Genomic DNA, 12782 nt, shown 5'->3' with positions numbered 1-12782 from the left:
TCACTTAAAATGCCACGTAAGCTACGTAAGAATATACGTAAGAGGAAGAGCATTGAAACATCCAATAGTAAAACTGACACCACAACAACAGTTGCAACAACAAATGCTGAATGACCCCACTATGTTGCAAACAAATGTCAAGCAATCCTATGCTTTTAAACCGAGTCATTGTGTGCACAGAGTGGAGGTTTAAGAGCGGCACTTTTAGCGAAAATGGCAGGCTATGGTGGAGCTGCAGACGGAACACCTATAACCCTCAAAGTCAAATGAATTTGAGTTCACTCAAAAATCAAATAACAGATGTCAAAAAGTCAAACATAGACATACAGAAGCAAATAAGTGAAAACGAAAAGAAACTAGAATATGACAGACACACAAAGAAACTCAATGAGTTAAACGTAGAGAAAAAGAAGAAAGAAGAACAACTGAAAGAACTAAGTACAGAGAATATGCGAAAAAAGTGTCAGAAAAAAGCAGAAAGTAAAAATGGAACATAAAATTTGAAAAACCATACTACTCAATATAAAGTACTGAAAGATGAAGAGAAAAACAAAAAGCCCTGAAGACATATATGGATAGCAATGAGTATAAAAAAGAAGTTGAAGCAAATGTAAAGGCAGAAAAAACTTTTACAGTTGCAAAACCAACCGTACAGTATGAAACTTAGCACAAGAAAGTAAAAAAACGACGCAGCCATGCAAAAGGCAATGAAAAGCGCAGAGAATATATAAAAGCTAACATAGATGCCCAAGCCAACGCTAAAGCAGCCCAACTTATAGGGTCAATAAGGACAAAAATACAAGCGGATGAAGACAGTTCAAATGAAGCTTTAACAAATGCTGACTTTAAGAACGCCTTCGAAGCTCTTCATAGTAAGGTGAAACTACGTGAACGACTTCTCATCTGGAAAAGAAAACTGAAGTCTGAAGGTTTCGACAAAGAGTTAAAAGAAGTAGCACAAAATATGACGAAAATAACAGATGCAGCAACGAGACAGGCAGTTCAAAGTGCCTATGACGCCGTTAGAGCAACTGTTGTGGAAAGTCAAGAAAAAGAGTTACAACAGACCAAAACAGACCTAGTAAATGCTTTCTTAAGAACGAAAAGTCAGGTAGGACATTACGCTGCAGATGGAACATATGTGCCAGCTGGTGGAACTTATATACTAGCTAGTGGAACTTATATACCACCAAACCCTCCAAGAGAAGCACCTGCACCAGGACTACCTAAAACATTTACATCGTCACATGGACATAGACACAGGCATGCACCAAAACAACAACCAACAGTTCAAAATCCAGCACAACAACCAACAGTTCAAAATCCAGCACAACAACAACAACCAGCACAACAACCAACAGTTCAAAACCCTGCACAACAACCAACAGTTCAAAACCCTGCACAACAACAACAACCACAAACAGAGCAAGGACATAAAAGAAGTAGAGAACAAGGAAACCAAGAATTCTTAAAAATGCTTAAAGAAGAGTATGGTTACCCAGATACTCTTGACTTTAGTGACAGATATAAAGAAGCTATTAGAAAGTTCAAGGAAGGAAATACTGACCCGAACCTATTTAGCTTTATGGTTCAGCACCAAATGGGATATAATTTCAAACCTGGAAAATACAAGCTCGCTAAGGGATATGATTTAATAGCATATCATCCAAATGACATGAACGAATTTACTCCGAGATATTTGGTGTCAGAGCTAAATGACAATTCAACTCTCTTCATGAAACGCGTAAAAAATAGAGACGAACGAAAGAAGAAAGGTTTATGAGTCCGGATGACTTAGATAGGGAACTTGTTAAAAACGGTCTCGGAATATATGAAATGCCAGCAGATGAGGTACAAGAAACTCCACAGGAAGAAGTTCAGATACAACCAGACATGGAAGAAATAGTTCAGCAACAACAGCTAGAAGAGCCTGAAGGAAACGAACAAGTCCCTCCTTTGGAAACTAACTTCACAGAACTAGATGAAGATTTGAACAGCCGAAAAATCTTGACCCTCAACAAGAGTATGAGGTGAATATGGAATCTTTCCAAGAGTCTAAAAAAAATTCGGCTGACATAGTAGAAGAATATCGAAAAAATGTTCACCGACATACAAAGACTCCAACACCAGATGAAAAATATTCAGCATAGAATGGAAGTACTGAAAGAAAATGTACGCAAATACAACAACCCTTTTTACTTACGACCATATAACGTTCAATCTTTGGCTGAACTCGGTGAAAATAAAAGGTTAAATTTCAACACAAAACATATAGAAATGAAAACATTGTTTAAAGTTCATTCAGAACCTAACCAAGATGGAAACAAACCTACTTTTGTTTCTGCAGACTATGGAACTACAATGAGATGGGGTCATAAAGCTAATCCGGATAGGTGGTTCATAAACTTACAACCTCAATTCCAAGAAGTTGTAGACGCAATGGAAGTGAATGGTGAACCAGATATAGCTGGTATTTTAAGCGCGGCTTTAATGCCATTGAAAGATATGAAACATGCAGATATTTGGACCAGTATGAAATGAAACATGGCTGATGGAAATATAACACCTGACGTTCTAGAACATTTATCTCAAAGAACTACACAGAACCATAGAGATGGTATATTTGGTGAAGAGTTTAGAAAGAAAGTTAGGGACAGAGAAGGAAGAGAACCTATTGTACATGACCTTGCAAACGAAAGTTTACAAAATGTCATAAAAACTTACTTTGCAGACAATGAACCGAGAAGGGATGAATATTTAAGAAAACTCAAATGGACAGTACCAAATGAAATGTTAGTATTGAAAAACATGTTCCTTGACAAAATAAAACCAACTACAGAAATAAATGACGCAAGACTGAAACGTTGGGTAGAAGCTTTCCCATTCACAAAGGATATTATTGGTAACATGGAAAGAAAACCAGAATGGCTACAAAAACATATATTTGGAAACGAGCTTATTCCATATGGACAAGCTCTGTTTGAAGAGCTTGAACCGGAAACTCAGGAAAGAGTCATGCAAACAATACGCGAAGACTCAAATACAAACTATGACAAAATCTTTCTAGGATATAGGTTACCTGAGATGGGCGACCAGAGCCCAAAGGCAAAAAGGACATGGGAAATTTACAACATACTAGGTGAACATGAGGCAAAGATGCAACAACTTGAAGCAGAGGGCAAGTTACCAAAAGCGACACCAAAGAAGAAGAGAAGAGTAGAACAAAGTGAAAGTAGTGAAGAAGTAGCTTCATCTAGTGAAAGTAGTGGCAATGAAGGAAAAAGAAGAGTTAAAAACTCAGTCAGGAAGAAAGTAAAGCTTGGTCCGAGTGGGTTCTATTATGACACATAAATCCAACTATTCTATATTTTTACCCATATGAAATGTACGCCGCTCAGAATATAACGCCAACAGTTTTGGATGCCATGAATGGAAATGTTTCCGAATGGTATAACGAATGCGACAATGCCATTAGAAGGTCAGAAATAGTTCCTGGAACTTACGAATATACAACTGCTGTTTCTTATGGAAATGTAGGTGAGTTTGGAGAAGGTTCTTCAACAACAGTAGATATTGCTTGCGACAGGTTTCATATTATTTCTATTGACAACTCATTCTTATACGTGGAACAAGACATTGAAATAAAACCTTCTGCCAAGTTGTCTGACAAGAAAGGTTGCAATGGAATTTTCTATGTCGGATACCAATATGCTCCAGAAGTTTTCATGGGATATAAGATATATTCTAACTCTGACTTAGTTCAAACAGTAACATGGGCAAACTATGAATGGTTCGCTTTGAGAAACTCAGTACAACCACAAGCTAGAGAACAAACAGACCAGTATGCAACTATTGAGAAAATAAGAAGACTTGACCCTAACGTTCCAGGAGTTTATGTTAACCTTTCTGGTTCAGATGGAACTGCTGCCACTAAAGTAAAACTGAAACTTAGAGTTCCTTTGTCATCTTTCCTCATCTTCAGGTTTTTAAGATACTTGCCAAACTGGGCAGGAAAAATTTCTATCGAACTTACTCCAAGCAAAAATAACTTAGTCATTGCACCAACACAAGACCCATTCACTCTTACAGACGTAAAGGAACAAATAAAACGTCATTCGCCGAATTTTGCAAAGACAAAGTTGACTTAGACTTTGGTTTCTCAAACCTCAACACTGAAGTAAACTATTATTTCAATGCTGCTGGAGATGCTTGGACCCAGTTAAGTTCACATGCGAAAAATTTGAATGCAAGAGAATAGAAAGCAGACTTGCAGTCTATATGTTGGACCCAGATATTTCAAATGCTTTAGCTGCCAAATATATTGCAGTTCCACTTATGTTCCCTATACACCAAATATCTGTCAAAGACTTGCAGGTGAAGTTGGAAACCAAAGTGCTGACCCAGGTGCAAGAACAGATATTGCTTTAACAACTGCAATGAAACATGCAGATACTATGTTTGTACTGTTCAGACGAACTATAAATGACTATTCTTGTTTCTACAACCCCGGTATTAAATATCATATAAACATAGATGGCAAATATTATCCAAGAGAAGAATATTCTACAGTTGAGGATATGAGGTCATATAACTTGACATTAGATGCTATGAACTTTAACAACAACTTCACAACAACCATTAACCCTGAAATGCAAAGTTCTATTATGCCATATGTGAAAGTATGGACCCATACAGGAGGTCAAAAAACTCAATATACAAATAGAGACCGTTCAAACTTTTGGCTTGGCATTCCATTTGCTGACTCAGAAGACTTTATGGGTGGTATTTCAACTGTTGGTACAGTTCAAATACAATATACTGGTGACAGAGACGGTCCAGATGAATTGAGAGCAAAGAAGTTTACAAAACCAATAGCACTTTTCACGGAAGATGCTCTTTTGAAGATTCGTTCGATGAAACCTGCTGGGGCTCCTCAGATTGGCATAACGACAGCTTCCATCGAGCAGATTTTGGCAGCAGGTCAGTAAGTTGTTCTTGAACTGACTTCTCTCCGTCAAATATTGACAGTACGCCAGTTTTGACATAGTATTGTATTATAAACTTACCTTTAGAAATATCGGTCAGTTTTGTTGTTATATTTTTGTCTGCTTCAAGAACTTTCACCATTTCAGTTATACCAACTTTCTTTGCTTTATGAAAATATTTTGGTTCAGCAAAGACTGCTATTCTATAACATTTTCCATTGTTTGTGTAAAGAACTATTCTGTCAATGAACTTGTATTGTTTGTGTGTGTAAACTTTGTTTTGCTTCAATTCGAAGAGATACTCAAATACGTCCATCTTTTTATTCTAAGTAAAATGTCATTTCCGAAAAATAGAAGCGTAAGTGTTTCAAAAGGTTTAATGGCGGTGGCAGATGTGAAGTTAAATTCACCAACTCAAACAAACAGTCAAAGTGTTATTGTCAATGTCAAAGAAAGAGATGTTGAAGTGGGAAAACCATACGAAGACAAAGATGGTATAACAATAGTTCCTGTAAAAGAACAACCAACATATCCTGAAGTTAGCAGAGACTTAAGTTCTGTTGCAGATATTCGAAACGACTACATGCAACTTAAAGACAAACTTAAAACTCAGGAGAAGATTTGTCAAGCTTTAGGTATAATGTTAAACTTGGTCGAACACAACCCTGTAAAAGTGAACTCATATGTCATCGCACCTCATGAAGTTTTGAAAGAACTATTGAAACTTTTGACAGAGGCAGACGATATAAACATCAAAGAAATAGAACCCGACATTGCTTGCTGTGGTGTTTCATATAATGTCATTGACAAGATATACGTTATGAAAGGAGGTGAAACGTTGAACTTAAAATATAGTTTCCCAGATGTTATAAAAATATTTGACGACCACAACATTTCATTAAAATTTAGTTGCTAAGTAAATGGCAGAAGACATAGTGGTTTATACTATTACGACTAAAAACCCTGAGTCATATAATTCTATAACAACAAACTTACAAAGTCCTCAAGGACGATATTGTAAACTAACCTTAAACACAATGACGACTAAAGCCTGTTTTGCTCTTTTGACACCAGAAGATTTTATTGTTGTGAATGGTAAAAAATACTCCTTTGAAGATACTTACTCAGATATACCACCAACAGGTTTTGTTGACTTATTTAATACTTTAAGGACGGATGTAACATGTGCTGCAACTAGAGCAGGTTTCATTATGTTTGGATGTCCGACTGAGTTTAGTATAAACGATATGAGCTATAATACAAAACTTATATCTGGTTTTTACTACCAACAATTTCCTATAACAGGAAAAGGTGTCATACAAGGTCTATCCGTTCCATTGACTTTAAGTACACCTATTTTATATATTGTTTCAAACTTAGGTTCAAAGTGCTATTCGAATGTCGACAGAAACTACTATGACCAAAAGATACTCATGCGTATAAACAACACATTCTCTGCTGGTTTGCCTATTGTTCATTCGAATGCAGAGTTTTCAGCTTTAGTAAACTCAAACACTTTAGCAAACATAAACTTAACCTTAGTTGACGCAAACTTTGTTCCTGTAAAACTTTTATGTCCTATGTATTTGTCAATGACGGCAGAAAGTTTCGAATTGGAAGATGCAACTGGTGAAAGTATTGTATTACAAGAACAACTTCAACAACAAATAGCTCAAGAACAACAAATGCAACAAATGGAACAAATGCAACAACAAAGTCAAGAATAAAAAAATATTTTTTTTTATTTTTATAAAAATGTACAGAATAGATGTTTCAGATTTTTATGACTTCCAAGCCTTCAGAAATATGTGTCCATTTAGAGACTATAACAAAGCAGTCGAGAATTTGAAACGTTTAGTCATTTATGTTGACTCTGCCCCAGAATGTTATGTCATGAAAGAATGGGATGTTGTCTTTAACAAACCAAGAGCGACGATAGTGTCTGAACAAGAATGTAAACAGAAACTTAAGAAAATAAAAGTCGTACAAGTTGGCATGAAGATGTTAGATGCTTGGGATATCTTATTGTCAAAACTTGAAGATTTTTCAGTTCGTGGTATAAAGTTCTATACACCATCTCCAAACTTCTATTCTATCTTCACTGGATATAAATACGAACAAGTAGAATGGAAAGAAAATGTTATAGAAGCTTGGTTAGACCATGTCAAAGAAATTATATGCAATGGAAACGAAAGAGTCTATGAGTATATCTTATGTTGGTTTGCAAACATCTTACAACATCCAAGTGCTAAAAATGAAACTGCTCTCATTATAATTGGAAAACAAGGAACAGGTAAGAACACTTTCTTTACAGATATTTTGTGCAAACTGTTAGAGGGCTATTCGAATCCGAATATGACAAACTTAGAAAACATCTGCGGTAAATTTAACTCTTCAATAGAGAATATGAAACTTATAGTATGTAACGAACTTCAAAGTATAGATACAACAAAAGTTTTGAACTCAGATGCTTTGAAGAGTCTTATAACAGACAAAGTTGGAGTTGTTGAAAGAAAATATAAAGACCAAAGAGTTTGTGAAAATGTTGCAAATTTCATTATGGTTTCAAACAATGCTGTTCCGATGAAGTTAGAAAGTTCTGACAGAAGATATGTAGTTGTCAGAACGTCAGATTCTCATATGCAAGATACAGAATATTTTGACGACTTAGCAGAAACTTTGACATCTGACTTTTACAACCACTTGTTCTCATATTTCATGACATTAGATATTTCAAAGTTCAATCCAAGACAAATTCCACATACCGAAGAGAGACAAACATTGTTAGAAGCAAACAAGAGTGTATATGAACTGTTCATAGATGAAACTGACTTTGAGTGTTTAGATGAAAGGTCATTGTACGATTCGTATAAACAATATTGTCAAGAGTATGGTTATATGACAGCGTCTAAACGAACATTCTTGGCAAATGTCAAAAGTCTTTTAGACGTACAGAATGGTGTATATACAAGAAAAATTTTTCTGAGTAAATTTTAAAAAAAATATTTTTTTTATCCGATAGAAAAGATGACAAAATTCATCTCAGTAAACAAGTATATGTCAGGACTTAAAGAAGAACTAGACCCATTCACATATTTGAATGTTTACTTCTACCATTTTGAAAAGTCTTCATTTGACAAAGTTTGGAACATCGAACCAGTTAAGTTTGCTATTGTGACTAAAAATGGTGCGAAATTTGAAGACTTAGACATAGAAGGTTTGTTAACAGTCAAAGAAAGTTTTGACAGAAGGTTCTCAAACCTTAAAGAAGGCAAAGCATACAAACTTGTTATACCTTATGAACCAAAGAAAGCAGACGACTATGAATATTATGAGTCTAAAGTTGTTGAAGTTCAAGGTAAATTGGGTAAAAAGATTTTAGAGTCTAAGCCGGTGTTTGCTCCTAAAGAGGAAGAGAACATTGACATTGACCCAGAAATGTTCTAAAAATAAAATTTTATTTTTACATGTCAAATTTCTTTTTCTCTGGAACTGGCTCTGGTTCTTTCTTCTCTTCTTCTACTTTCTTTTCTTTCTTTTCTCTCTTCTTCTTCTCTGGTGGAGTTATGTCAAACTTCTCAGAACCATATTTTTGTAAAAGGTCTTTGTCCTTTAATAGCTCTTCTATTCTGTTTTCTATTTCATTTTCAAGAACAGCGCATGTGTCTTCTTTGCATTCTAAGAAGTTTTGTTGGACTTCATCTCTCCAAGAGGCGTCATCTCTGTCAACAAGTCTGTCATTGACAAATTTTAAGACTGCTCTGCTTAATGTTTTATGGTTCTTGTCATATTCCCAGAAACAGAACTTTAGAACAAATTCCCCTTTCTTGTTTACACTATGTAAGATTTTATGGTCGACAGATGTTTTGCTGTCGAAAAGCTTGTCTCGAATATATATAGCGAAATCGCTAGACATTTTCTAAAAGATAAAAATTTTAATTTTTCTAAAAATATGTTAGAAAAAAAGTTTGCTGACATTGACAAGAAATTTGAGAATGTTTTAAACAAGAACAAGAGGAAGTTGGAAAATGCTCAGATAAAACTCATACATGACAAGTTCTTATTTGCTCAGAATGGTATAACAGGTCTAATTGCACCACCTGGGTCGGGTAAGACTTTCACTTATCTTAAAATGGCTGCACAACAACAAGAACTAGATGAGAAGAACCCATTCTATGAGTTAGTAGTCATTTGTTCGACTTCTGGTCAATTTGACCAAACAGTCAATTCGTTCAAAGATATTATAAAAAAGTCTAAGTTAGTATGTATAAAAGACTCTGAGTTGTTGGATTGGATAAAGAAGTACCAAAGAAGAGTTTTGAAGTACAATGCTATAAATGAGTATATAAACTCGAAGTTTAAAGACCCAAATGAGGAAATGCAGAGAATATTAGAGAAGAAACACTTCAGAAACAAACAGAAAGAGATAGAGTACATTTCGAAGAAATTGCAATCTTACGATTGGAAGACTTACCCTCATAGATGTCTTCTTATCTTAGATGATTTCGCCTCTCATCCTTTGTTAAAGAATAGAGAACAAGACATGTGTCGAATTCTTAAGAAGCTCAGACACTTTAACATTTCAGTTGTCATTTGTGTACAGACAGCCAAGAGTTTAAGTAAGGATGTAAAGAGAATACTGACTGATATTATACTTTTCCCCGGATTGTCCGAAGACGATTTCATGGAACTTATGAAAGAGTCCATGGCAGGTAAGTTTGACAGACATGAACTATGGGAGAAGTACAAAGTCATACAAGACCCTCATACTTCTTTCAGAATTCATATCTACGCGAACAAAGTTCAAATTGTAAAAAGTCAAGCTTGAAAAATGTAAGTGTCTGAGTCTTAGTCTGTTGTGGTGCTGGGGCTGTCGGTTCTTCTGGCTTTGGAAGACATTCAGGAAGAGGAACGTCGGACATTCGTTTGTGTCCTGTCGGAAGGAAGGACTTTTCCTGTTGGAAGGAAATTTTTTTCCTGTTGGAAGGAAATTTTTTTCCTGTTGGAAGGAAATTTTTTTCCTATCGGAAGGAAGGACTCGGAATGCCAGAAGGATTTGACAAGACAATTTACCTTATAGAGCTACCTGAGCCATCTTTGGTGTCAAGCTTGAAAAATAAATGGTTCATCTACTCTGCTTGTTTGAAGTTGTCAAAATACTCTGTTATTTTTTCTTTCAGTAATGGCAAATCTTCTTTGAATGTAAGTATTGTACAACCTTTCATATCATAGTGTGTTTGAGGTAACGTATCTTGAACTATCTGTTTCACATCTTCATTCGGTGTCATTGAAATCGGTAAGTTTTCGCGATAGAACCAATTTCTGTTAGATTTGTAAATCTTAGCAAGGTCGTAAAAGCTTTTGTTGTTTCTTCTGACTAAATGCAACATAACCATATCTCTGTCTTCTTCATTTTCCATCTCTTCAGTATAAATCATATACTTATAGTTCTTTTCCTTTCCTTTTGGTACCGAACGTGGTATTCTTTTCTGTATGGTTTTGTCTTTGGATTCAAGCTTGTTCTCTAGCTCTTCACGTTCTTGTCTATGAATTTCATCTAACATCATGAAAATATAACAAGCATAGCGAGGTGAAGCCCACATTGCAACAGCATTTACAAGAAGTCTATGTACATACCAACCTCTCAAACCATTTGGCAAATTTTGACGATTTTCGTACGGAATCTCGACCCGCGGTTTTCTACCGGTCGCAAACATATGAGGAAATTCTTCTAAAAGTTCTTTTGTCTGTTGGTTTTCAAACCAATGACGTGCTTGCTTTGTAGAACGAAGAGCATTCAAAATACTTTGCATTTGGTACATGTCATCTTTGACCGAACGAATGAGACGTAACTGTTTGTTATACTGAACCCACTCGTATTCTTCATCTATGGCTTCATGAACGATAGCAGTTGTTGTGTTCTCTGTTGTTGACATTACTGTCTTTACATACAAAATAAAAAAATAAAAAAATAAAACTAACTTTATTTTCTATCTTGTATAAAAGATATGATTTCAGGGATTTTTTTTTACGAAGAGTAAAAGTTCACTTCGTCAAAAAATAACAGTTATATAATGAAATTTGGTCATTTTTTTCACGATTTCATAGAGTTTTGGCGACCAGGTTTTTTTACCTACTCGCAATTTTTCACGATTTTCATGAGTTTTTTTTACGATTTTCATAGAGTTTTGGCGACCCCGAAAAAAGTCTGGGTCGCATTTTTTCACGATTTTCGAATGGAATCTCTATCCTCGGTTTTTTCGAGGGTAGCAAGCATATGAGGAAATTCATGAAATTTGGTCATTTTTTCACTGTTTTCATAGAGTTTTTTTTACGAAGTGTAAAAGTTCTCTTCGTCAAAAAAATACAGTTATATCATGAAATTTGGTCATTTTTTTCGGCAAAAATATATTTTAGGTGAAGAGGTGAGATCTCACCTGTTTTCTCACCTCTTTTCTCACCTCTTGAATTTTCATGATTTCATCGTAAATGTTTTGTCAAGACTTCATCGTAAATGTTTTGTCAAGATTTCTTCGTAAATGTTTTGTCAAGACTTCTTCGTAAATGTTTTGTCAAGACTTCATCGTAAATGTTTTGTCAAGATTTCTTCGTAAATGTTTTGTTATGATTTAATCGTCAATGAGCGTAAATCAGGCAAAAATATATTTTAGGTGAAGAGGTGAGATCTCACCTGTTTTCTCACCTCTTTTCTCACCTCTTTTTCACAAGCGTCTTACATGAATTGTACGATGTATATTTGAAATCCTAAACAGTTTTGTGGCTTCGATTTCCTCTGTCAGTACATCGAATGTTTTAACAATGCCGAAAGTTTCTTTATATTTCTTCTTGACATCTGAAAGAAGGAAATCGTCAGCTGTTGGATAGTTTTTGTTCAGAAATGTCAACATGTCCATTTTATCTTCTGCTGGTTTCTCTGCTTCTTTCTTTAAATCAGCATAGTCGTTTCTCATACGTTCTATCTCTTTGACGGAGTAGTTATATTTCCTCATTGCTGCTTTACATTTTGAACATTGTGGGTTCATTTTTGCGTTATATTCTGAAACCTTACCTGCAAGTACGACTAAGGCGTCAATGGTTTTCTTTAACTCAAAAGTTGCGGGTTTTATCTGTTGGTTCCATACTTTACCTCTTCTATCTTCATCTCTTATCTGCCATACACACTCAGCAACTAACGAAACAAAGTTGTCGTAGGTCTTAAACTCCACCGATTTATATATGTCAGAGATGTTCTTATATAACATATCGCAGTCTTTGTCCATGACTTTGTGGTTGCAATGAAATCCAAGAAACTCATAGTTTACCTTACGAATGAACTTCTTTATTTCTACTGAGTCGGTTGCTTTGACTTCTATTTCATCGAATTCTGGAATAGTAAGCTTTTGTTGTTGTATTTCAGGAAGTTTAGGTAAATGGTCAATAATATCCTGCATTTCATAAAGATATTGTTCATTTGTTTCATCTTTCGCACTACAGTTTAGATCTCCTTGGAGAAGTTCTTGCTTTATCTTCTGGATTTCTGTTTCGAAAGTATATGAAGAAGGAATGAAGCTTTTCATTTCTACTAACATTGAAGTTGGGTTCATGACTAACGAGTTTGGTGTTGTTGTTGCTAACATGTTCTTACAATAAAAATAAAAAATATTTTTTTTAAAAAACTAACTTTATTTTTTATTTCGGGAAAATTCATGAAAATTCAACGGGTGAGAAAAGAGGTGAGAAAACAGGTGAGATCTCACCTCTTCACCTAAAATATATTTTTGCTGAAAAATGACCAAA

General features: G+C 35.1%; 9 protein-coding genes and 1 pseudogene across 10 annotated transcripts, besides 1 other annotated feature; 6 read left to right on the top strand and 4 right to left on the bottom strand.

The window, feature by feature from the left end:
- Positions 1 to 12782: part of a mobile genetic element that runs on past both edges of the window.
- TVAGG3_0641070 lies at positions 10 to 3351 on the top strand (annotated as a pseudogene). The gene has a single exon. A coding segment is annotated over exon 1 (3342 nt).
- Positions 4882 to 5301, bottom strand: TVAGG3_0641060 (uncharacterized protein; the record flags this gene model as incomplete). The annotated part of the gene is made up of 1 exon (XM_051241261.1): positions 4882 to 5301. One exon carries the CDS (start codon positions 5299 to 5301, stop codon positions 4882 to 4884), a length of 420 nt encoding a protein of 139 aa, XP_051087848.1.
- On the top strand, positions 5365 to 5901 carry TVAGG3_0641050 (protein of unknown function, DUF4106 family; the record flags this gene model as incomplete). Its single annotated transcript, XM_051241260.1, has 1 exon — positions 5365 to 5901. The coding sequence occupies one exon, from the start codon at positions 5365 to 5367 to the stop codon at positions 5899 to 5901; it is 537 nt and encodes a 178-aa protein (XP_051087847.1).
- On the top strand, positions 5906 to 6712 carry TVAGG3_0641040 (uncharacterized protein; the record flags this gene model as incomplete). Its single annotated transcript, XM_051241259.1, has 1 exon — positions 5906 to 6712. The coding sequence occupies one exon, from the start codon at positions 5906 to 5908 to the stop codon at positions 6710 to 6712; it is 807 nt and encodes a 268-aa protein (XP_051087846.1).
- TVAGG3_0641030 (uncharacterized protein) lies at positions 6741 to 7975 on the top strand (the record flags this gene model as incomplete). The annotated part of the gene is made up of 1 exon (XM_051241258.1): positions 6741 to 7975. A coding segment is annotated over one exon (1235 nt), but the record flags the coding sequence as incomplete, so codon positions are not given.
- TVAGG3_0641020 (uncharacterized protein) lies at positions 8043 to 8432 on the top strand (the record flags this gene model as incomplete). The annotated part of the gene is made up of 1 exon (XM_001318434.1): positions 8043 to 8432. The coding sequence occupies one exon, from the start codon at positions 8043 to 8045 to the stop codon at positions 8430 to 8432; it is 390 nt and encodes a 129-aa protein (XP_001318469.1).
- On the bottom strand, positions 8449 to 8901 carry TVAGG3_0641010 (uncharacterized protein; the record flags this gene model as incomplete). Its single annotated transcript, XM_001318435.1, has 1 exon — positions 8449 to 8901. The coding sequence occupies one exon, from the start codon at positions 8899 to 8901 to the stop codon at positions 8449 to 8451; it is 453 nt and encodes a 150-aa protein (XP_001318470.1).
- TVAGG3_0641000 (protein of unknown function, DUF4106 family) lies at positions 8938 to 9813 on the top strand (the record flags this gene model as incomplete). The annotated part of the gene is made up of 1 exon (XM_001318436.1): positions 8938 to 9813. One exon carries the CDS (start codon positions 8938 to 8940, stop codon positions 9811 to 9813), a length of 876 nt encoding a protein of 291 aa, XP_001318471.1.
- On the bottom strand, positions 10115 to 10921 carry TVAGG3_0640990 (KilA, N-terminal/APSES-type HTH, DNA-binding family; the record flags this gene model as incomplete). The annotated part of the gene is made up of 1 exon (XM_001318437.1): positions 10115 to 10921. One exon carries the CDS (start codon positions 10919 to 10921, stop codon positions 10115 to 10117), a length of 807 nt encoding a protein of 268 aa, XP_001318472.1.
- On the bottom strand, positions 11708 to 12622 carry TVAGG3_0640980 (organellar and viral DNA polymerase type B; the record flags this gene model as incomplete). Its single annotated transcript, XM_001318438.1, has 1 exon — positions 11708 to 12622. The coding sequence occupies one exon, from the start codon at positions 12620 to 12622 to the stop codon at positions 11708 to 11710; it is 915 nt and encodes a 304-aa protein (XP_001318473.1).

This window comes from Trichomonas vaginalis, chromosome III (genome assembly GCF_026262505.1).
Source record: "Trichomonas vaginalis G3 chromosome III, whole genome shotgun sequence".
In the NCBI taxonomy this organism is placed as follows: domain Eukaryota; phylum Parabasalia; order Trichomonadida; family Trichomonadidae; genus Trichomonas; species Trichomonas vaginalis.
This window is presented reverse-complemented; position numbering and strand designations above follow the sequence as displayed.